The 26,627-nt window shown below is 37.3% G+C and overlaps 1 protein-coding gene across 1 annotated transcript; it reads left to right on the forward strand.

Moving 5' to 3' along the window:
* Nucleotides 1–9,524: 9,524 nt before the first annotated feature.
* Nucleotides 9,525–26,323, forward strand: LOC140338698 (uncharacterized). Its single transcript, XM_072422997.1, has 12 exons — nucleotides 9,525–9,821; nucleotides 14,624–14,798; nucleotides 16,116–16,271; nucleotides 16,385–16,521; nucleotides 17,275–17,414; nucleotides 21,362–21,550; nucleotides 21,946–22,035; nucleotides 23,219–23,308; nucleotides 23,474–23,596; nucleotides 24,127–24,258; nucleotides 24,792–24,908; nucleotides 25,020–26,323. The coding sequence occupies exons 1-12, from the start codon at nucleotides 9,812–9,814 to the stop codon at nucleotides 25,143–25,145; spliced, it is 1,485 nt and encodes a 494-aa protein (XP_072279098.1). The 5' UTR covers nucleotides 9,525–9,811; the 3' UTR covers nucleotides 25,146–26,323.
* Nucleotides 26,324–26,627: the final 304 nt, after the last annotated feature.

Genomic DNA, 26,627 nt, shown 5'->3' on the forward strand with positions numbered 1-26,627 from the left:
CCATTACATAGTTTGGTGTTATCTGCAAACATAGAAATGGTACTTTTAATCCCAAACTCTCCATCATTTATAAAGATGTTAAACAGTAAAGGTCCCAACACTGAACCCTGGGGTACACCACTAATAACCTTGGAGCATTCAGAGTATGAATCATTAATTACACCTCTCTGAATGTGATCTTTAGGCCAGTTCTCTATCCATTTACAGATTGACTTTTCTAAACCTATTGACCCTAACTTGTATATTAACCATCTGTGGGATACTATGTCAAATACTTTAGCGAAGTCCAAGTACACTAAATCAACTGCTACTCCACTGTCTACCTGTTTACTTTTTTCCTCGTAAAAAGAGAGTAAATTTGTTTGACAACTTCTGTCTTTCTTGAAGCCATGTTGACTCTCTAGGACCTTTCCAACTATGGACGTTAAATTAACCAGTCTGTAGTTACCCGGTAATAACTTTGCTCCCTTTTTGCAGATAGGAATCACATTGGCCTTACGCCAATCCATCGGTACCATGCCAGTGACTAAAGAGTCTCTAGAAATATTGGCCTTGAAATAACTGAGCTCAGCTCTTTGAGGACACATGGATGTAATCCATCGGGTCCTGGTGCTTTGTCAACCTTAATTTTGCCCAACTGTTTCCCAATCATATCAGATTTGAGCCATTGTGAACCGTTTAAGGCAGTGACATTGCTTTTATGAATTTGGACTTAAGCTCTGCCATTTTCCTCTGTGTACACAGAGCTAAAAAAAAAGTGTTTAGTAAATCTGCCTTTTCTTTATCCCCAGTTACTAACCCAGAGACATCCTTTAAGGGGCCTACATGCTCAAATCTGATCTTTTTGCTATTAATATATTTAAAAAAATTCAGGGGGGTTGCCTTACTTTCCTTTGCAATCTGTCTTTCATTTTGAAGTTTTGCACATTTTGTCACCTTTTTACATCTCTTGTTATATTCTTTAAAGTTTTCAAATGATGAAGGTGATCCTTCATTTTCATATTTTTGGAACTCCCCTTTATTGTTCCTTATGGCTTTTTTTTAACATCAGCCACATGTGCCACATAGGTTTCAATTTTTGCCTCTTAAACTTATTGCTCATTGGAATATATTTTTCAGTGTGCTTATGTAGAACAGACTTGAAACATTCCCATTTCTGTTTTGTGATCTTTAAGGACAATATTGTCTCCCAGTCCAAGTCACAGAGAGCCACCCTTAATAATAGAAAATTTGCTCTCCTAAAATTAATCCTGTTTTTTCTTTCTGTTTACAGCTTACATTAAATGAAATCATATTATGGTCACTGCTACCCAGATTCTTTTTATATGCACATTTTTATATTCACATTTGGTTTAAGCCCTGCATTGTTAGAAAGAACTAGGTTCAGCAGAGTATCATTTCTAGTTTGGGCTCCTATAAACTGTACCATTAAATTATCTTGTAATAAATTCACAAATTTCCTCCCTTTTACTGTTCCTGTAGTGTCATTACTCCAGTCAATGTCAGGGTTGTTGAAATCTCCCATGATTAAAACACTTCACTTTCTGCTGCTTTTTTCTATCTGTGCTAGTAGTTGATTCTTTATTTCTTCCTTAGCACTGGGGGGGGGGGGCTATAGCAGACTCCAATAATAATTGTATGTTATTCAACCACACATTCAACTCCACCCATAATGCCTCAACCTCATCGCTTGTTCCCTCTGCAATTTCTTCTTTCATATTCACTTTTAGATCACTTCTAACATACAGACAGACAGACATCACCACCCTTTTGTTTGACTCTGTCTTTACGAAAGAGAGCATAACCTGTAATGTTGATAGCCCAGTCATGCGAAGAACAAAGCCAGGATTCAACAATGCCAACTAAGTCATAATTCTCTTCACTCATTAAGGCTTCCAACTCCCCTATCTTGTTTGCCTTCTAGCATTGGTGAACAGGCTTTAAATATCCCTCCACCATTCCCCTAAATCTTTCCCCTATTACAGCAGACCCCTTCCATTTAGGTGCAGACCGTCTCTGGCATACAGGTTGTACCCCTTTGAAAAGTCGGCCCAGTGCTCTATGAACCCAAACCCTTCCCTTTTGCGCCAGGACTTAAGTCATGCGTTTAGCCGCTTAAGCTCCCTCTGCCTTTCCTGTGTTGTGCATGGCACAGGCAAAATTACAGAGAACATAGCCTTGGAGGTCCTTTCCCATCTATGAATACTCTTATCACCTTAAAAAAAAGTTATTGTAAGAAGGAAATTGTGGATCAAGGGGTAGGATTGAAAGGAAATAAAACTAAACTACAGGATGGACTTAAAAAATCAGAAAGCACTGTTCTAATGATATTGTGGACTGCATTTTGCTATATATATTTTTCAAATTTTGCCTATAATTCCTATTTCTTTTGTGCGTGTGTATATATAAATATATATTAAATACATACATTTTTGCTTAATACATATGCAGGCTGTGATCTTTTCGGAGTGAATGGAACTCTTTTCCTATGGTAATCTTATCTCACCAGGAATGTTAAGCTGCGTACACACTTCAGATTTTTCTCGCCTGATAATTGGCATCGGCCAGATATTGGGCGAAAATCTGGCTTGTGTACAGTCGGCGTCGTCCCTCGTCTGATCGACCGTCCTGGTGGATCCACGGACGATGAACGACGACCGATCCTAATGCAAGGGAAGGGGGAGAGCGCGCAGCAGGGTGCCGCTCCGTCGCTCTCCCCCTCCCTTCTCCATAGAGCAGAACAGTGCTGTATGTACAGCACCGTTCATGCATCGTGTAGTCCTTTGTCGTTGGAAAGGATCGTGAAAGATCCTTTCCAACGACAAAAATTGCACGTGTTTACGCAGCTTTAATCTCTGATGCAGTTGATGGAGGGAGAATAAAAAAACTCTACAGTATGTAAAATACAGTTGTGTAAATGGGTAATAGTCCTGTTAAAATAATTTAATAAAAACAATATATGAATAACTTCTATTGCATACTATTTCAAACTATACTTTAGAACAGTGGTATTCAACCTTTTTTCATCTGGGGGCAGCTGTTAAAATTGCAATAAAACTCTTAAAGGAAATGACAAATCAAGAATTTCTGCACTCACCATTTGATGCTCATTCTATTAATGAAAGATACAAAACTAAATCTATCATACAGTGCTGGCTGGCCATATATTGCTCCCCGCTCACCATTCCTGTACCACAGTGCAGAAACAACATGATACAATGCATCCTGTCCATTAAAGGGGGCCACTAACCTTCTTTGTACCTTCGCCACAAGAGTCCCTCACAGTCCCTCTTTTCTTACAGAGAAAGTGGGGTTCATAGCGAGTAAGGGGATAGCTATGTGTGACAGGGTAACATGATATGATGGGTATAAAATTACGGGGGGGTGGGGGGCAAAAGGCATTTCCTACTGGCTCCCACATTTCCAGTTGCTAACATCCCTCTGTTCCAGAGAAACTGAGGGTCACAGAAGGTAGGTGGCCAGCATGTTGCTGCTGCTGGGATTATCTCACAGTTCCAGGTGGGCGAAGAAAAGTTACAGCTGATTGTCAAGTCTATAGTACACGCCCACTCTTAAGGAGCTAACACTGGGCATGCTCAGGAAGCTCCCTCTCCTGGTAACACGATCTAATAGAGGACATAGGAGATGCACGTGCCCCTCCCCTGCAAGGCAAAGAGCACAGAGACAATGAGCAGCGGGCCGAATCTGACAGCTCCTTGGGCCGGATGTGGCCTATGGGCTATAGGTTGGGCATCCTTACTTTGGAATATGTTTATAACATGCAAAAATGATACTGCTTTCTCATATAGGAATCATCTAAAAATTTCCAAGACCAAAAGATGGTCCTGAACAAATGAATTTAATGCAGGTACACACATATAGCATCTCTATTAATGTGAGTTTTGCGAAAATTCAGGAAAATGTTGAAAAGAAAAATTTCTCTATCTCTGCTGAAGCATTTTGGCAGAACTATCATTGCCAGCTTTTGTATAACAAAAATAATTAAAAATTCCTGGTAGTAAATGAATAACTTGTATGTTTCCTTAATTTAGGTGATATGTTTGAACCCAAAAGGTGAGGCTATACTCTAGGGGTGGCATTCAAATTAAATTGTGCCGTAATGTGAAGGTTTAACTTTGCCCTCAATATTTGTAGAAACTTTGGGCACTTTTTACAAGTATGGAGACTCTAACAGTAATTACACTTTATAAATGTACATATCTGTATATAGTATTAAACAGATAAAAATTCCACAGAACATTTGAAACTTTTGTACACAGCAGTGGCAATGTCTGTGTTGGTTGTACTTTCTTGATGTGAACTGTAAAAGGGGTGCTGCTTGGACATATAGCACCCTAAAATCTTGCAGAAAACATTTTATGTTACAATGGTATGATCTACTACAGCACGTATAATTAATTATTTTTTCTTGCTAATATTTAGTATCTGATTGAGTCATTTATTAAAAATAATATTAACAAACAATATTGATATAGGGAGACAGACAACCAGACCCAGCCTTTCAAGTCTTCAGGTGGTGGCAGCCATGAAAACACAAGGAGCCCCAAATGAATGCCAGTAGATGACATTTAAGCATTCCAAGCTGAGCCGCTCCAGTTTTGCTTGCATAAATTAATACAATAAAAACAGGAATTGATATAGACTGAAGTGATTATTTTATCTGTAAAGGGGTGTGAATGGAGGGGTTCCTTATGATACTGCAGTGACATTGCTAAGGGGAATGCTTTGAGGTAGTGGAGGTAGGAAAGGTATTTTGGAATTATTTATTATTGTAATATTATCTGTTAAACAAAAAACCTTGTATAACTTACTAGTGGCTATGTACACATGTGTAATGGTTCTCATCCGATTTTCAGCTCAGGGCCGATATCGGATGAGAATCTGGTGTGTGTACTGGCAGATCCACGGACAATGGACGAGGAACGATCCTAATGGAAGGGAAGGGGGCAGAGCGCAGCAGGCTGCCGCTCCATCGTTTTCCCGCTCTCCATAGAGCAGAACAGTGCTGTATGTACAGTACTCGTTCATGCATCGTGCAGTCGTTAGTCGTCGGAAAGGATCGTGAAAGATCCTTTCCAAAGACAATTATTGCATGTGTGTACATGCATTTGGACTATTACACCACCTGTCTGGGGGAACTAATTTACTACACAATAGGGGCGTAGGGAACAACAATAGGGAACAACACAGTGATGAGTTCATGTTTTTGTTACCTACTTCTTGTTAGTATATGAACTTTTTGGCTCTATTACAGGGACGGAAAAGGACTGATAAGATGATACCAGGTCAATTGTGTCATTTATACCTTTAAAAAATATGTTTGATGCATTAATTTGCAAGGCTGCATTAACATTTGCTGTAACCTATTGATGTATGGGTTGGTGTGGATTTTTATAATTTGTAAATTATTAATGATTTGTCCTAGCAGTAAATGCCATTTTTGTTGCATATGAGGTACTGTGGTAATGTTCTGTGTCATTTTGCAATACTTGTTGAACCTTAACCCTACAAATGTTCTCCTTTCCCTGGATCACAAGTTAAATCAGCCCCTGCTGGTTTCATTCTAAAGCAGCTGTGACAAGGAAAAAATGAAATGAAAGAGTTGTGAATATATGGAGTGCAACACACAGAAGAACTTTTATGGACTTTTACAAGCACCGTCAATCAATATAAATTCATAATGTGATTGTTATAGATCATAAAGCATAATTTATTTAAATCAATAAAAACACACAGTACTTACAATAGATATTGGACATACATGATGTACTTTTTTATCTCATCAATGTTTGGGCGTTTTGACTGGTATATCCTATTTCAAATCATGTACTTTCTATGGTACAATTACTGGTCGCCACCTAACCATTATGTGGTACGTAGAAAGTGAAGCAAGAGGGAAAGCACTGGAACCCAACAGACCAACCAGAGGGTATTATGTATACTTGTATGCTGTTTAGAGATTTAAGAACCTTCTTATATTTCATCAGATATTATCTTAAGGGGCATAATATGGAGTCACTAAACAGTGTCCTGTGTTAGCCCCCTGCAAGTCGATTTCCACTGGCCAGCTTGCAGAGGGCTGATACAGGATGCTTAACCCTGGGCGGTTCATTTCTGTCCGGATTCATATGTTTAAAAGCAGTACATTGTTTTTCTTGAAAATTTATTTTACAGAATAATATAATAATATTAGTAATATAAAGTTTGAAACACAAAATCATGTCAAAATAATACATTAGGTAAATAAAATTAAAAAAAAAACAAAAAAAACAAAAAAAATGTTATACTCATACTAATATATTATACTGTAAAATAAGTTTTCATGAAAAACAATGTACTGCTTTTAGACATATAAATCCACTGCAATGTATTCAATACAGTTTTTTTGTATCAGATGCAATACAAATAGATTTGAAATTCCTGCCGAGCCCCCAACGCAACGTCCACACAGACCATTGTCACTGGGAACTCCGAGTGACTCATCAGATGCGGAGGATGCTGGCCAGAGGAAGCGAGAAGACGGGAAGGACAAAGGAGGACGCCGGCGGATTAGGTATGGCTCTATTTACTAATACTTATCACTGTTTTAGCTACCCCGAGTGTGACTTGGGGTTACCGCTTTCAGCGTCTTTTTTCTACCCCAAGTCACACTCAGGGTTACCGCTCAGGGGGTTATTTGTGACTCCATATTATGTCCTTGCCTCCAGGATAATACATGATGAAATATTTGTAGATTTGTTATGATTTGAAATAGGACATACCAGTCTCACTGTTCCTGAGGAAGCACATACTGTGAAACGCGTTGAATCATTGATGAGAATAAAATGTACACTATGTATATCCAATATCTATTGTAAAAGCTATGTGTTTTTAGCTATTTAAATACATTATGCTTTTATTATCTATAATAATAGCATAACATTATATTGATTGATGGTGTCAGAAAAATATATTGTGACGTGGACGTGGCACCATACTTCACAGTCCCCTGGTTTGATATGTGTTTTAAAAATATTCCCCCTTTGCAATGGGTAAGGACCACTAAGACCCATTCCATCCTGATAACCTGTTACCAGTCGCTTGCAGGCCTCACTGATCTTTATTTATGGTAAATGGAATTTTCACAGGCAATGGACTTTGCATACAGTACAGTATCTATTTAATACTAAAAGTAAAATATAAATATATTTAGGTCACAAATAAGTATGTAATCACTGGTATAGATATTGACATATTCAGCATTCATCATGGATATGTGAAAACATTTTTAAAGTCCATGATAAAGTTGGCACTTGATGTTTTCTACAGGATTTATATGTTATTTTAGCACTGCCTGAAGGGCCCATTTTCGAATGAATGATCAAACTTAAAAAAATGACTTAAAGGCTGTACCAGTGAATTTGAATCCACACGCCCTTGAAGCAAACTTGAAAAGTCCACATAGCTGGTATTAGTTCATGCAGAAGGTGTTCAGTACCAACAAGAATATAAAAGGAATGTTAGGATTTAAAGTATTTACATCTAAGATTTAAGAGAGCTAAAACCCAAACTTTTGTTTTTTTACTTTGAGTGAGAAATTTGTTTTTTTCCATTTGAGTCTTAATAGGGAACTTTTTTAATCTCTTCACTGTCCTACAAACTCAACAGGAGTTGAAAGGATATATAGAAGTAAAATATAAACAAAGTAAAAAAAATCTATGGGGACAGGGCCAGTATGGTATGCATACGTGCTAAATATGGTAAAAGCTCTCCCATACCAACAAAATTTTGTAAGTAGTCACCATACCTCCTAAATTAAATCCCATAGTTGTTGCTCTTTATGGGTGGATTTATACACCTTTATAAACATAACATCCCTAACTATTAAAAAGTTTTATACCAAGGGCTTGTTTAGACCTGTGGTGTAAAAGTTACCTCTTCTGGAAGGCTACTATATACAACTAGGCATCCATGTTTTGCAAACAGTAATACAGGCAATTGCAACAAAAAACAAAACGAGGTATTAAAAACAATGGTACAGGCAGCTGCAAATTGCTTTTTTCACAACTTCCCATTCAAGTGGAGACAGCAGAAGAGGCAAACCTCCCCTGGGCACAACATAGAGCCTCCAGAACACCGCATAGAAATGTGGCTGCCTCTTGTCAAATGAGATAATGAACAGATCTGATCGGCCCAATGGTAACTGTTTTTTGCAAAGGTTTTTGATTGGTAAAATTGCTCAATAGCGCTTGAAAAAAGTTTGAACAAGCCCTAAACCTTTCACCCAGTCTCTTCATTCCATTAAAAAATTCTAAAAACTAATTCTGTAAAGAAGCTCTTTCCAGTTTAACCAATCTTTATTTTGTATTTGTTATGGTCTTGTAAATAAAGGTGTGATGGGGATGAACCATTGGCCTACATACTACAAGCAGTGTCCTATCTTCAAACATTCGGAGGTATGGCCACCATAAATAGGTACCATGTAAGTATGTAAAACCAGAAAGGTTAGCTAGCAGATGAACATATAAATAGCTGCTCTGTCACTTTGTGTTTTCTTAGAATTAGGTGTTGCGGAAAGTGTTGAACTTTGTTCTGTAAGGTGCTGATGTGGACGCAGCGCTCACCTACAGGCTATAGGGCTAGAACACGTGTGAAGTAAGGACTGGCTCCTTCTTAGGGCCCCACATGTGCTGCATTATTCCAGGAAAATCAATAACATTTACAGGAATTTGCAGGGCAGTTGTGCTGCAGTCTGACATGAAGGAATGTCACTGTGATTTCCATTATGGGGATTGTGTACACCAGAATTATTGTGTGAGGTTCTGAAGCAGCTTTTGTTCTGGCCATGTCATTATGAAAAGGCATTTCTGATGTAACCTCTGTGGCTGCTTGCATTTCTGACAAAAGACAAACAGAAGGAGGGGGAGGCAGTAACTGTGATTTTCCATTAGGCTTGCCTGTCTGTACAGGACTGCTGTCACATCAAGGCAACTAGCTGCAGTCTTCTGCTGTGGAACTGTAGGTGCCAGCATGCCCTGCCAGGATCTGGTAATGAGATGCATTTTTCTGTTCCACTACCAGAGAAGCAGAATCAATAATAATCAGATTTCTTTTTTATTAAAAGCACAATATTTGGAATTCTAGACATGCATGCCTTCTAATAAGCATGTTTTACATATTGCTGATCACATATAGCCTTACAATGTTATTGCAGAATATACATGGGCCTCCAGTATAACCCCCCCCCCTTACACAGGGGCCCCTCACTCTGGCTCCTTGCCACATCTCACACACCCCCTCCCTAATAAACTGAATGACCCCTCACGCTAAGAAATCTATTTGCCTAATCCCGCCCTGTAATTGTCTCATTGGCTTCTCACCGCCTTCTGAGCACATATCAGCCAATCATTACGCAGAGGGGCGGATCCCACTAATCAGTTCTTTTGATGCCCTTGACGTCACCTGGTGCTGGCTGTGCCTATTACAAAGAGGTGGTACATGTTTTCCCTTATAAATAGCTAATATTAGAGTTCTCCGGATTCACCAATAGTTGCTCGAATGAGGCCTCGGGGCAGAAGATATAATAGATACAGCAGGAGCTTCTCTCGTACTAGGATTGCAATTCACACTGTGATAGGTTATGCCAGACAGTAGACACAGGGACCAATCATTGCAGCGTATTATTTAATGTGGATATAGTGTCATAGTAATATATAGACATATAGGGATTATTATATAGGGATTATTATATAGGGATAAATAAACTGGATTCTTATTAAAGATTGTGACGTCATACACTGCAGCAGCAACCATGGCAAATGGTGAGTGTTATGAGTATTCAGAGCTGGGGATGGAGAAGTGACATAGTATGTGATTCCTGATGTGAGTTCTCTGGTCTCTATAATATATTATAATATTATTTTATACTATACTATAATATATTATATACATTGTCCTTTCATTTACTCTTCTCTGTCCTTTGCCATCTACTTGGATCCAGCTGCAGATCTCTTCTGACCTGTCAATGTTAGAGGATCATACATGTGCTCAGTGTCCTCTGCATTTATTATTCTTTCATATATTTGCTGGACAGTATTAGAAATGTTAGAAAAACATTTTCAGTTTCGTAGAACTTTGGTACTTGCAATAAAGTTGTATTCTTTTACTTTTTGTGCTATGTGTAAAAGCAGATCTATTACATGAGTTATCTCTACTTCTTATTAGATGAAGATGGGGTTCCCCAGACATTCTTCCCATGTTGGTGGTTAGCATGGAAGGTGGTAGCCTGTTTTTCTGGTCTCTAAAATTCTCCTATTGTTCTCTATTTACAGTATGTTATTTAGGACTGTTGGCTTGGATACAGTTGTTGGCTATCCTGACATGTTTAGAATTTGACCTTGTTATTATATAGGACATCTTAAATTTGTATTATCATGGCACAATGATGTTGTATGTAAACTGTATGAAAGTACATGTACTGTTTTCATATGCGCAGGTATACATTTACCTATGGAATCCTAAACTACTCAACTAGTATTTCTTTAGTGGGTGGAGCCAGCTAAACTTAAGAATAGTTTGTGATTGGTGCATTGTTTCCAGCCTGGCTGTGTTAATGTTGAACTCCAAATGATGTAAATGATCATAATCCAGTTATGTGTTTGTTACATAATTTATAAATAAAGCTAGTATAAGTACCCACCTGTTTTGTACTAATTTTCTGTAATCCCTTGCAAAACAGGATTTAGAGTGGGAAGAAGTTGTAAACCTGTCAGGCTTTATTGCTTTCATGTTATGTCTAAATGGCACCGGCACCAAGATCTTTTACTAACTAGGTGGGGATAGGATTATGACCAAATTATTTTGTTTAACTGCAGTGGAGAAGAGCCAATTTAACAATCTGGGAGTCTCTCAGTAGGAGTACCTAGACAGGCTGACATCACTAATAAAGCAGAATCCTGCATAAAGCTGAACTAAACCTGGAAATAAAAAAAAAAAACACATGCAGACAGGTTCTTTAATAAAAAAAAGAGACAGGCTATGTCTTTAAAATAATATTTAATTAACTTAATCTTATTTAACTTATTTCCTTAACTTATTATTATTTAACTTATTTCCCTAACTTATTATTATTTACTTTATTTCATTAACTTATTATTATTTAACTTATTTCATTAACTTATTATTATTTAACTTTTTTCCTTAACTTATTATTATTTAACTTTTTTCCTTAACTTATTATTATTTACTTTACCTTATTTCCTTAAATTATTATTATTTACCCTATTTCATTAACCTAATAATGTTATAACTACACTCAATACTCCTGCAACCTGGTTCTGTACCGGTTTGGGATTTATGGTCATTGTGATTGGCCAGACCAGAATGACGTAACTCCAGCCCATGTGCACGTGAGTTTGTTTATTCCCAGCAGCCGTCTATACTGAGATTGTATATTGTGCATGCTCAGCTCAGTGTACAATATGGAGATTGTGAACAGGCAGGTAAGTTTCTTTTACTGTAGAAGGGGCATTGCCTGTCCCTTCTGCAATAAAGAACCCGCCTGTTGACAATTTTTTAATTTTTAGGTTTAGGTATACCTTACTCCTTAAGCTAGTAAACAAAATGACACGAATTCATATATTTAGTGGTTTGATTATAAAGTTGATTACTTTGTAAGTATGTTATGTTACATTTCGGTCCGTGGTTTTTAATTTACCAGGTGATTTTCTGAAGGACACTGACATGATATATAGGATCAGTCATTACTGTTCCTAGCCTGTTTTTCTGATTCTCTGAATGACTTACCTAGAACAGGTATGCAGATAAGCAGGGCCAGACCTATTCTGCAAATGCCTTTAAGCTGAAGATGGGAGCCTACGGAGCTCTCTTTTGACAGGTGTGCTGTAAGTAGAACTCTAGGTAAACAGTTAAATTAATAGATGAAATACATATAAAGGGTCTGTTTTTTGTCTAGCCATTCCTTAAATCTACACAACATGCTACACAGAATTACCATGTCTGGCTGCAGGTAGAGGTGTAGAAGTCTTGTACCACCCCCAACTGTAACTAGACAGTAAAAGGAGAAGCATTATTAGTGCTACAGCACAACTGCCACACAATTTTACCTTCTCCCTTTCTGAGGGGATACCAAATCACATTCAGATACTTACACTTCTTGGAATAAAAAACGAAGTGGTAATAGGCATATGAGGTTCTTACCAAAGATATACTGGCTGTCATTGGTGTGGCTTGTTGGTAAAGCCTGGGCAGTGCACTAAAAATTGCTGCAAGGACACTTCTGTACAAGTTTGCTGCTGTTGATGTGATTGGCCTTGCAAAGTGTAAGGCCCTATTCAGACATGTGTTCAGAATCTGTGTCGTTGCTACTGCTATGTGTCCAGGAGTGAAACTGAACTGCTGGACAACATGTTTGCATGTATTGCCCAAACACCAGAGTAGGAGAAGCAAATGCAGTCAGAAGCAACTTGTCAGTTCGAAAACCCTGCCACAACCCACCCGCGATGCAAACATGGACAAAATAGTTCCCAACATTTAGTTGATGGGGAGTGGATGGGAGTGGGGTTGGGGTTTTGCACCAGAATTTAGCCAGACTGTACCTTAGTTGGGAACGCCTTAATAAGTTGCCATTGTTGACCTGGTGCAAAAAATTAATCTTGTTTGGTTGGTGTTCTTATCTTTGACCTCTAATACTTTCTGAATCACTGACCCAGAATAAGAATTATGTGTTCATCGAATTGTCACACGGTTATCTGAATGCTTGCGTCAGGTGTATGACTATCACTAGTAAAACCAAAAGATCATCCCGGCAAAAAGTATTCTTTACATATGGTTTAGCAATGGCAGCTTCTTTCAGCCCACTGAACAGTTTCTCATGAAAGTCAAACTAAACTGCCAACTACGTGGTTGTGTACTTCCATACTACTCATGTATGCACAGCATAATTGCATTATATGGCACACTTACTTTCATCCACTAGCGCAGTGCCATCCAGCTGTCATCTCTAGTCTGTTTCCTGCCATTTCTTCCAATCTTTTTTTAGGTTCCCGTTGTTTTTTAAGCCATTGGGGAGCCACTGATGGTGTAACGTCCATGATTTGCAAAATATGTTTGGTACAATGTACAGAGAAAAATGCTAGAGGAGAGAGGAAGAAGATATTTGACAGTAGAGATATCTAGTACAAGGTAGTTATTTGCATTCAGTTGGATGTTCACATTCAAGTCCAGTTGAATGTGAATAACTACTACTAGATACTAGTGTCCTGGATAAATGTAAACCTTCACAGACTTATTGATAGCAGAGATTTTTCATCCGCCTACCAAAAATGCCAACCTACTAGCAACGTTTTTTTTGCACTTTCACTTTAAACTGGAAGCTTTAAATTATTACAACCAGAAAAAAAGCATTGTGATATAAACACGTGTTCAGCAAACATACACATGTTAAAGAGGCCAATAGAGTTATAGAATATGTTGTGTTTAGCATACATGTAATGATAGCTTATCGGCATTGTGGAGACCAAGGCCAGATGATAACAGTTTTGCAAGTTTAAATGGGTTTTACATTTGGATATTGTACTACACATATTATCAAAATCATCTTGTGAACTTTAAAAAGACTACTTTTTTAGGTAAATCTGTAATAACATCTGAATAAACCTGACCTCACCATGTTGGTGCAAATACCTAGAGCTACCAATACATAGGCTGCTTTATCTTTTGAAGCAAACCCATATTCTACAGGACCTGACAACTCTGATATGCAAAGTTGACATCTAGGAACCTGCTACAAATGTCTATCTCTAGGCAAAACATTTTTCCCACACATTTTTAATATAATGAAAGTATAAAAGAACAGCTTCACAATCCCAATGTAGATTTCAGGTTTCTGGCTGCCGGACTCAGACTGGACAGCATGTTGAACTCTCCTTGTAGTATTGCACACAATATATATATATATATATACATACAAGTATTTTTTGTTTAGTTTTCACATATTACACACCACCTTGATTTAAGTGATGTGTGACACAAACACACAAATCTGCATCAACGTCACAGAAAATGTTCAAATGAACGATTGGATGACTATTTTATATTTGTGGAATATATCCTTATAATTAAATACAGCCACTCTGCACAACTTGAGTGATATGGATTATTTTTATTTGGAATATGGACATTTCTGGGGATATATTTGTATTATTAGTTATTCAAACAAGTTCTGTAAGCATTAGGCACTGATGTTAAAAATATTGTTTTTACTGCCTTTCTTTGGTAGTTAGCCAGGCAGCTCTATTTCAGAGAAGTTAGGGAAGAACCAAATTGGTAGGCAGTGCAGAGTATATAAAGTCACCTACCCAAAATTATATTTGGACATGTATTCATTTATGATGTTATATTTGTTATACAATCCATAAGAAAGATGTTTACAAAAACAAATCCATTTCATGCCATTTGGCTATGTAATTTTCCCCACTTGAGTCCCTGAAGTTCTCAATTGTTTTTAAGTTGACCGACATCTGTTTGAAACCTTGATGTAGCTAAAATGTGCAGGGGTGAGTTACACAGTTTTACTAATGCTTTACAATTCTTTTCTTTTTAGAGGTGAGACAAACAATGACCCATTTTTGGGAAGAGCACTCACGTGATGCCACTGTGGAAGAAATGATGCTAGATTCAAGTGCTCAGATTTTATCTAAAGAGGAAAAGCCTGAGATCATATCATTGTTGCCATGCTTGGATGGATTAAATGTGTTAGAGCTTGGAGCTGGCATTCGGTAAGGAGTTCAGTAGACTGCAGGAGTTCAGTAGACTGAGAAAAGTGTCATCCTTGGAATACAAACTAAAAATTTTGGAAGCTTTACATGTTTGTTCACTATAAAGGGGCTCAGCAAAAGCTTGCTCAAGTGCCATAAAACAGATTGACACATTGTTGCTCCTAAAGATGCCCTGCCCCTGTAACAAATCCTAAAGCTTCTGTGTTTAGTGATTATATGCAATTCAGCAGATGGGAAAATTGACAAAAATTATCAAGTACAGTGGTACCTTGGTATTCCAGATCCTTGGACTTATACCAAACAAATTTTTCTCATAAGAAAAAAAGGAAAATGATGAATCCGTTCCCATGAAAAAAATTGGCATATTATACATTGATGGGGTTGTATAAAATAATTTAACACTGCTTAATACTAAAAGACATAAATACAAAAGCAATTAGATGAAATAAATGAAAGTTTAACCTCACTTTACCTTGCTGAGAATAGTTGCGTGCCTACTAGGATGGTGCTTAGAAGGAGGAGGAGAAGATGTTATGTAATTCACAGAGAGTTATAGCGCGGGTTGTTCACTGAATGGTAGCAACTGGCGTACTGACGCTCGTGGGCAGTCGTGGCTTTGTCTCGAGAGAGGTAAATAAGGGTAGCGCACAGTGGTATGACTCATTTTGACCCATACAAGTTCTAGCACAAAGGTTGTATACCAAGCAAGATTTTTTGTTGGACTTACTCCAAAGCAGATTTATCCCGAAGTACCGCTTTATTTATATTTTATTCAGATTGTTTCTTGTGAACATTTAGCAAGAACACATAATCTGATCAAAAGTTCTAACTTTAAGGGTAGGTTCAGACCTGCTTTCGGATCGAACAAGAGTCAGCATCTGCACATTTGACAGCTGGTTCAATGAGTGGCACTAATACTGCTATGACCCCCATTCATTCTCTATGAGACTGCTGCTGGAATAAGCCTCTTAGTGGCATCAGTTCCCATGGCATGATGAAGCAGTACACACACTGCAACACACCTCATGGCCAATGTGAACATAGCCTGTCGTAGTTTCTTATTCTTATGTAACATTTTCAGAAAGTCAGATTTGACAGAATGCAAACTTATATCTCACAGAGTATACAACATTACATTCTGAACTGCAAGGTCAAGCCTGAATTGACTGATATATGGATAGTTTGTACGGATGCTGATACAAGTATAACATAAAGACAATGCCAATGAGAACAATCCAATAGGTTTAAAGATAGAACTTGTTTATATTTTTGGTTCCAGGTTTCTGGCCTATTAATGTTTGTATTGTATTATTACAGGCGTTTTACTGGCCATCTGGCTAAGTTGGCTAACCATGTCACTGCAGTGGATTTCATGCAGAATTTTATTGAGAAAAACCAAGCTGACAATGGTTATCGTGGAAACATCTCCTTCATGCAGGCTGATGTCACTCATTTAGAATTTCCTGACAAGAGGTAAGCTGGGACTCTAACATGGAGTGAGATATTACTTATGGTGGGGTATTTCAAACTAGTTCACATGGCTATATGATATTAACTCATGTGAAATGTGTTCTCTGTCATTTTAGTTTTGATTTTATCTTCTCTAACTGGCTCTTCATGTATCTAAATGATACTGAGCTAATGGCGCTGACAAAGAAAATGTTGGGATGGCTAAAGCCTGGCGGTTATATCTTCTATAGGGAGTCCTGTTTCTTTCAGTCAGGTCAGTGGAAACAATATGTTCTTACATATAATCTGTATGAATTGCACTGCTGGACGTATTTTGAAGGTTTTGTAAAATTAGTGGTAATAGGGTTCTAATGCTTTGGGTTATTATAATTTGGGCTAAGAGGTGGTTTGGGTATAAATGGAAAAAGCTTTTTATTCTGGAATATTTCAAAGCAAAGTGACAGCCTGTATTAAGTAAGAGAACGCACTTTTCAGAATCAACTATTGCTTGATTTCTGTTGTTGTTCTCAAAATGTTCAAAACTGTCATTTCTGCAATGTATGTTTATTATTGCTTTAAGCTGTGTCTCATTGTTATATGTGTTTGTTTCTTACATATATATGTTGTTTAAATGTAAAAAAAATTAATTCTAAACATTGAAATACAAAATCAACTATTGCCCAAAGCAGCCATTACCTCTTAAAAGAGCCAGCAGCATGAAACCATAAAACGTTAAACCTAAAGGGTAATAAAAGGTGCATGCAGATATATATCAAAGACACTGACACTTTTTCTAACAATTTCAATAAAAAGGGTTACTTTAATCTTGAAATCTTCAAAAAGGTGTTTTTGTCTAAAAATAAGTAGGCATCATTTTGGGCCCAAATAATAAAATGTATTATGGAAATGAAAAGAACATATGGAATCTAATGATACAAGGACACAGGAATCTTTTGAGGTCATGTTAATATTTAGTTTATAAAAAAACTGTATATTTGAAGATTAGTGACACATTTTTTATTTCTAGGGGACTGTGAACGAACATTTAACCCCACTGTTTACCGTACCCCGGCTCAGTACAATTATCTCCTAACATCAGTTGCCTCACAGTCTGGAGACGATGGTTTTGAAATTGTAATGTCCAAGTCTGTGCAGACATATATTAAGGTGAGCAGATGTTTTACACCTATCATTTACACTAAGCTTTCAATAACAGCAGCATATTCTCCGCTGTCTTTGCCAATTGTTTATCTGTCATGTTTATTTGCTTCTGTTGGTATTAAAATGATTAATGCTTTCTAAATGTTGCATAATATTAATCTTCTGTTTTGTGATTATGCCACATTTTAAGTTTTTACTTTTTTTTCCACTGATTTAATATTGCAGGGATTATCTATCAGGGACTATTAGTGAACTATTTCACACTTTAAAATATAATGTTGAATAAAAAGATCCATCCAGCTGATGTCTCCCTCAAAATAGGAATTCATATACGTTGCCCTCTGGAAATTTTTATCTCCCACATTTTCTTTATTCCAGCGTCATTTTTGGAAATGCTCAATGCCTCTGTTCCTTGTTGTATGCTGTGTCCCCATTTTAGATCATTTTAGAGCAAACATTACAATTAAGCTAAGCTCAACTGATGTTTCACTTTCCAGTAATCATGACAATATTGGACACTGATGCAGCACAGTAAACAGAAGAAATTACTTTGCAATAGAGTCAGAATTCAGACTGCAAAATTTTAAGTGCAAATAAATCAGACAAGGACAGCTATGTATTATGGGGTTGAGTGATGATGGTGTACAGATTGTGGATATTTTACTATTCAAATGTATATAATTGTTAAATGTTTATTGCCTGTGGTATTAACCCCTTTACTTCTAATCTGTCATTGAGTTGTTTAGTATAGAATGCAAATAACTTGTTCAGTCTTACTAAGTAAAAGTAGAAAGTGAAATCACCAATAACTGAAGCAGCCTGGAAATGTTGCCTGATAACACTGCACAACAACGATTTTGCTACTAGGAATAACACATGTGATTTACATGATATCGAGTGTGCTGATTCCAGATCTGAATTTGCCAATCACGCAGAGATTTAAGGTTAAAGGCGTACTATAGCAGTTCAAATGGTCGGTAATTGGGTAATGTATTTTTACAAAGGAACATTTTACCAGTTGCAGCTACCATTATGCCTGCTGCCACCTCAGCTGAATCACGTCCCCTGGTGGCATGCATGTTCCAGCAGCGGCTGGGCAAGACAGTGAGCTGACGTCAGAAATAGGTATATAAGGCGAAATGGACCAAGGGCTTGTTTCTAGTGTGAAACCATCTTATTGGATAGTACAGCTAGGCCATATTGAGTCTGTTTTGAGCTAAAGATGAGTAGGCGCAGCTGTGTTAATAAACCGGACAATTTGTGCTACATTTGTGGCAAATATACCCAGTGTGATCAACGCAAGAACCTAACCAAGAGGGTGAGATTTGCTTACAAGTATTACTTTGAATGGTAAATTGGAGATCAGGATAAAAGCTGGGCACCTCATATCTGCTGTCAGGTGTGTTACGTTGGCCTAACACAATGGTTGAATGGGAAAAGGAATAAAATGCCTTTTGCTGTGCCTATGGTTTGGCGTGAGCCAAAAGACCATCACTTGGACTGCTACTTCTGTATGAGTAAAATTGCTGGGTTTTCGAAGAAGACTAAGTCAAGAATCGTCTATTCTGATTGTAAATCTGCTCTGAAGCCAGTGCCACATGATGCAGAGAATCCAGTGCCAGTCCCTCTTACATCTGTTGTTACTGACAGTGACATGTCAGATGGGGAACAGGAGGATGATGTAGATGTTAATAAATGTTATGAACCCCAATTTGAAGAGGGTATGCCACATATAATAAGCCAATCAGATTCAGATGATCTAGTAAGGGACCTGTCTGTCAAAACAGAAGTCTGAACTGTTAGCCTCCAGATTAAAGGAGTGGAATTTGCTACAAAAAGGAACGATAACTTCACACTTTCGTGATTGTCACACAAAGTTTGCAGGTTATTACAAGCTGGAAAACGACATTTGCTTCTGTACTGACGTGAGTGGTCTGATGATGGAGTTAGGTTGTGAATACATTCCAGAGCAGTGGAGATTGGTCATAGACTCAAGCAAAGCAAGTTTGAAAGCTGTATGGGTGCATAAAGGTAATGAAAAACCTTCAGTTGCTCATGCCGAGGGAATGAAAGAGACATTTGAATCCAAGAAGGTCATTTAGAAGTGAAACGTTTGTGGTGACCTGAAGGTGGTGGCTCTCCTTCTTGGCCTGCAATTGGGATATACAAATTATATGTGCTTTCTGTGCCTGTGGAACAGTTGTGATGACAGCAACCATTACAAAGTGAAAGAATGGTCACCCAGACCTGAATACACTGTTGGCTAGTACAATGTGAAGCATAAATCACTCATTGATCCACAGAAAGTTTACCTTCTGCCACTTCAAATTAAACTTGGATTAATGAAAAACTTTGTCTTTGCAACGGATCGTGATGGTATGGGTTTTCGGTATCTGAAAGTTTGGAAAAGTTATACCAGATGCTAAACTGATAGCAGGCCTTTTTGTTGGTCCTCAAATCTATGCGTGATGCCACATTCAGAGACAAACTCAACCCACTTGAACTTGCCGCTTGGGATTAATTTGTGCTAGTTGCACAAACCTTTCTGGGCAACCAGCGAGCCGAAAACCATGCTGAACTCGTGAACAACATGCTAACAGCATACCATCAACTTGGCTGCCGAATGTCACTTAAAATTTTTTTTCCTACATTCCAATCTGGACTTTTTCCCACAAAATTTGGGTCATGTGAGTGATGAACAAGGGGAGATGTTCCACCAGGACATTTCTGTTATGAAAACAAGATATCAAGGCTGGCGCAACCCCAACTTGATGGGCGACTACTGTTGGTTTCTGCAATGGGCGCAGCGGAGAGCCACAAACACAAAAGCAAGTGCTTGAAACACTTCTGAAGTGTACATGTGTGTTGAACAAGGAGTCAGGTAAATTATGTGTAATTGTATACGTTGTTGCAACATAAAACTACGTTTTTGTAATGTCATGTAATTATGAGGCAAGAGTTAGTTATGTATGGAGATTACATAATAATTGCGTAACGAGAGAATGTAGCTAATCGCGTCTATACGCGTAATTAACTTAGGATTCTGATGTCCTAGGCAGAATCAGACTTCAGATTTGGATTCAGCCCACCTGATTTAGTATAGGACACATGGATTAGACCAAGTAGCAGACAATATTTATTTTTTTGTGATGCAGTGATTAGTACAGGGGTCTGTAATTTAGCAAGGAGCGCTCCGTAACAACGGAAGCAAATGAGAGCACACCTCACCATTTATTAAACCATGCCATGCAGATTTTTTAGTACAGTAACAATAATGAGCTCTCCCATTGGCTATTGGTTGTTAAGGAGCGCCTCCTGGTGAATTTCATTGCAATGCCAGCTGTGTTGGTTGGTGGGTGTAACGCAGTAACCAAGTAAATCATCAGAATTAGGGGGATATCAATCTTTTATCAAGTTCTGGACCCAGACAATCTGTAATGCCAGTCTTCCTAACTACTTCTTTATCTATCACCTCCTCCATTATATTTCTATTGTTAGTTTATTAAACTCTTCTGCTTGCTTCTTTCGTATTCTGGTATCTTATGTTTTTCATGTTGTAAACCCTTCACTCAAAACACTAAAAAAACATTGCTGTAGACCTAGCGTTTGTTTGCTTATATTTTCCTACCAGCAGTACAGGAAATAAAAGCCAACATCTGACTGGGTGCTGCAAACAACACTTTTCTGTTCCCAGGACCAGTCTGTACAGGTTTATATTAATCGTTCCCACTGTGTACTGCAAGACATGTGAGAACTTGTCTGCCCATACATTGATTATTGTTGGAGGCCTCTTAAACACTGTTGGAACTTTTCATAGTGTTTTACTATGTTCAAACTGTTTGTTGTCGTGCCTATTGTAGAATGCTCCTTTATAAACCCCTTCATAACTTTTCCTTCTATTTTAACGACTTCAAATGATGCATATTTACATATTTGCCTCTCTGCATTTACAGATAAAGAAGAATCAAAACCAGGTGTGCTGGCTTCTGCAGAAGGTTCCTCGGGCAGCTGATGGTCACCAAGGCTATGTGACATTTCAGCAGTTCCTGGATAACCAACAGTATTCCCGTAAGGGAATCCTCAGATATGAAAAGATCTTTGGGGATGGCTTTGTAAGCACTGGAGGGCTAGAAACCACTAAGGTGAGGCTTGGCTAAAATTCTAAAGGCAGATGGAATCAATTTTGTTATACAAGAAATGCTAATATATGTGTTTAATACAAAATACAGACCACCATTTCAGAGGTGAGTGTATAGCTGGAAGTCTTCTTCAGCCTGTCAGTAATAATCCAGGAGTAGAGATCAGTCTATTTGAATTCCTCCTCTGGGTGAGACCTATATTTCGATTGTGCTCATTTTAGGAAAATAGTAGATCCAATTCCTGCTCTCCATATACTGTGCAAATCTTTTACTGATAACTGATGAGTGATAATTGATAAGTGATAATTCCACTGCAGTACAGCTTTGTCAATTGTGTTTCATTAAGTGAGACTGTTCAGAGATGTTTTAATTACATTACATACTTTTTTTTCTTGCAGGAATTTATTTCCATGCTGAACCTTGTTCCTGGTCAGCGGGTCATTGATGTTGGCTGTGGCATCGGTGGAGGAGACTTCTATATGGCCAAGGTAGATTTCTATACTTGAAATTTATGCAGGTTCAGCTTTTGTTCTATTGTTAGTACACTGGTTACTCTTGTTTATTTGTGAGCTATAAACCTGTTACCGTGTGTATTGCAGGATAGGTATTTCCAAACATACCCACTTAAAGAGCAACTGATCATCTGGCAAATCAGGGAGCAAATGACTAGTTACCGGTATACATAACTTGCAATGACAAGCACTCCTATCTGGAATAGTAGCTCACATTAACATTCCTCCCCATGCACAATAAAATAAATCTAAAAAAATTTTAAGCTTTGTCACCCTAACCTATATCAACCATACGGCAAAGCAATCACTGTACCTACTGAAATAGTTACTAAGGACATTTACATATTAAGGTGAAATACATGTTAGTGTCAAGTGATGTAAGTGATCCTCTGCAATGGATTTACCATGCCCTGTTTTACACTGTCTGTGTTGTGGGTGAATCTTGGTAAAGGCAGGGCTTCTATTCCTCATGTCAGAGCTTCAGCAGGAATACATTAGTCCCCAAAATAATGACATCACAAAATCTCACTCCATGTTTCCTGAGACCAGCAGTCAAACTAGCAATGCCTTGGATCTCACATTGAATATATACAGGTATGAGGGTCATGTACTGCTGCTATATTTAGGGGAAGTTCAAGACTAAAGATGTTTAGGGTTACTTTTCATGCACAATAATATTAATAACTGTTCCCTAATACCATTAAAAATCCCTATTTTTTTCAGTTCAGGTCCCCTAAACAACTTATTGGTAATTAGGCATGAAGAACAAATAATTATAGCATTCTTTAAATAAGCTTAATTTTATCAAGTGTCCCTTCCTAATGATTCCAATGATTGGAGCCATATTTATCTGGGTGGCTGTCTAGAAATGATTGGAATTATTAGAATGCGTTACACACATGCACAATAGGTATAAGACACAGAAAGTCAGTGTGGCACTGAAGACCTTTGGAGCCAGTATGAAGTTGAGAATTTAACTAAGTAGCTTTTACTTTTACTTGTGAGTGTGGGGAAATCTTTAGGAGACAACTTCATCAATAGTAAATTTATCCTTTGAAGGGTTTAAAAGCACAGTTTCTATACTTTAGTAATTGTACATTCTCTCTACTGTTTAATTATTCCTTTTGGCTGAGATACTCTTTTTTTTTTCTGTACAAAGACGTATGGGGTGGAAGTCCTAGGGATGGACCTGTCGTCTAACATGGTAGAAATTGCCATGGAGAGAGCCGTAAAGGAGAAGACTCCTCTGGTGAGTAATATACCAGAATCTGCTTAGGAGCTTTTATTCAGTGCATTTTTAAAAAACTGATTTTTTATCTCCTAATTTCACTGTTCAGTAGACATTGCTGCCCTGACTTAACAATGCTTCCATTTTCTATGCTTATACAAACGTTATTTCTTCTTGTATTAATAGGTCCAGTTTGAAATTGGAGATGCCACACGAAGGGTCTTCCCAGAAGCATCATTTGATGTGGTGTACAGCAGAGACACCATCCTACACATCAATGACAAAGGCGCCCTCTTCAGGAGATTCTTTGTAAGTCCATTCACTGCTTTTTTACTCATCAGCAATGAAATCGGAGAATTAATAGAATGTTTTCAGCAACCTAACATATAGGAGCCCATTTATAAAACTTGAAAACGGGAAAATGAGAACAATATACAGCCAATTAGAATTATTTTTTAATTTGTGGCCTTACAGTACTAAACAAGTATAATTCCTGTCCTTTTTAAAATGCTAATTGTATGGCTGTCATTCTTCTTCTGTACAAACGTGCTGATTAGTTCTTCTGACTCCATGTTGACTGTTCTGAACTGCATGCTTGTTCTTTGTCAGTGTACTAGAAAATAGTCAGAGATACCCAGAACACACAGACGTCAGCAAAGTTAGCTTTCATATTTATCTTAACACAGATTTCCTTTAGGATGATCACATTCATGTACGCCCAATAATTCTTTGGTCTAAAAAAAGTGTGTGTAAGGATACAGTGGTGATCCTTTTTCTTGAGCTGGAAGTGCCTGTCTGCTATTCTCAGTCTGATTTGTTTCTGTTCTTTTTTCTAACAGTCCTGGTTAAAACCTGGAGGAAAACTCCTGATCACTGATTATTGCTGTGGAGAAAAGCCCTGGTCTCCTGTATTTCAAGAGTATGTGAAACAGAGAGGATATATTCTTTACACACCTGAGGAATATGGACAGGTATTGTATATCCTGCATTATCTCCAAACTTTCCTAGACAATTTACAATTTAATATTTACAATTCAGTGAGATTTAAAACATACAAATAATAGCTAGTCATACTATTAGGTGTCTTCCCCAGACTGATTAAATAGGATTTACCTACTTAGCTATATGTAAAACATCTATTGTAAGATTACCTAATAGTGTTATAGTACATATAAATGAGCATTACTTATGCAGAAGCCTTCAAAATATTCACATTCTGTTGCTTTACAGCCTAAAAAGCAGACACACACACAAGAACATATATTTCCAGCTGTATATACTCAATGTAACCCATAACACAAAATAATAGGAATTTTTTTTCCATTCTTTTATATTAGATCATAGTGGTCTTCAAAATGGCCTTTACTACAACTGATCAAGCATCACTAGCAGTGTTAAAGTTTGTCCCCAACGCTGTCACATTTTCTGTAGAGCTTACACTGAATATAAATGTGCATAGATGAATCCAAATCTTTATATTTTAACTATTATTTTCCTCCTACAGTTCCTAGAGAAGGTTGGATTTGTTAATGTTCAAGCTCAGGATCGAACTGAACAGTTTGTACAAGTTCTGAATAAAGAAGTTACAAGGACACAGGAGATAAAGCAGGAATTTATTGAGGTATATTTAACCAGACTAAAAACCTAGAAATGAGGTTCCAATTAACTAATTAGATATTCTGTAAACCATTCAAGACAGTGCATTTTTATTTTCTCTTTTATTCCTTTACAGAGTTTTTCTGAGGAGGATTACAACTACATCATTGATGGCTGGAAAGAGAAACTTCATCGCTGCAGTTTAGGAGATCAGCGCTGGGGTTTATTCTATGCCGAGAAACCTTTGGAGATCATTTCATAAATCCTCTCTTTAATCAGCCATTCTAATTGTTTGAATAGAAAATTGTTTCTATGTTTACACAGTGTTTCTTAAGTTCATAACGACACAGATAGATTCTGTGCCTTTTCTTGTGTATGTTCTCTGAGTGTTTCTACAGAAGTTTATAGGCAATGTATAAAAGGCATACATAGAATGTTGTTAACATTTCGCATGTGCAAAATGGCATTATGTGTGTTGTTGCAGTTTAGCGAAACAAATTATGCCAAAATGCCAATTTTAAGATAAACTTATCAAAAGGCTTTTTTAAGTAGATCGTATGTTTTTAATGATTCCCAGCTTTAAAGAATTGCCTCTACATCAGGTACCTGAAAAATGATATCACAGCCATGGTTTAACAGATTATGTACAATGCTGAACAAGGTAAAAACAGAAAATTTTGAAAATAATTTGTAACTGTATTTTATGTTACCCATAGCAGCTTTCCTTGGTTTCTAGTTTGTAAAAAAACATTGTAAGAATGGGTATCACTGCTTTTAAATAAGGTTTAACATCAAGAGGCTTTGAAAGAACTCTATTTTTCCCTGAAAAATTCTATGCAAAGTGTTAAAACGGTATGCCAAATACTCAGAATTGTTCATTTAATTTTATTACTGTTATACAGAACTGCATATCTTAAACTTTGACTTTTACTGTATCTACAGACTACCTCTCAATAGGCCTGATTTATTAAAGCTCTCCAAGTTTGGAGATAATACACGTTCATTAGTGAACCTAGATGATCCAGAAAACCTGAAATAGATTTCCTAAAGTAATTTGCTATTTTAAGCAAATGTTTTCAATCCTGAACCAGATCTATTCCAGGTTTTTTGTATCACTCAGGTTCCCTGAAAAAAGTGTATCATTTCCAGTCTTGGAGAGCTTTAATAAATCAGGCCCAATGACTCACCTAATGGGTCAATAAAGAAAGAGATGTCCCCAACGAGTTTCATTTTTAATATAGTAGTAAATATTATAAAAGTTGGACAGGTGCCTAACGATTCCAAAATTATTCATAGTTGATTTCCAAGATTGTTTAGCTTTTATGTTATGTACCAGGAAAAGCATTTTGTTATGTAATGTAAACAACATATTAGAAAATCTATGATGGAAAATCTTCTTCTAAAAGTGTTTCTTTTTCAAAATAAACTTTTTTTTTTTTTTGCGGATTGTTTCTATGTACTTTTGTAGTGCCTGTGTAGTCATTGTGTGCAATGGTGTTACAAGTTAAATTAGGCAGCAGTGATTAAAAAATGTTTTTTTTTCTGTCAAGTCTCAATGCAGGAAAGTAATTTTGTTTGTGGTAATGTTTGTGGCCATTCTGAACTCTTTAATTAGGCATATAATACTGACCAAATACTATATAACCACTATATAGGTTTGTAGTCCTATTAGGTGTTTGGTAGAGGCCTTAAAATGAAAACTCCCAAAAAATCAAGAATGTGACCTATTAGTGCTACCTTAGTA

Source organism: Pyxicephalus adspersus, chromosome 9 (assembly GCF_032062135.1).
Source record: "Pyxicephalus adspersus chromosome 9, UCB_Pads_2.0, whole genome shotgun sequence".
Lineage (NCBI taxonomy): Eukaryota > Metazoa > Chordata > Amphibia > Anura > Pyxicephalidae > Pyxicephalus > Pyxicephalus adspersus.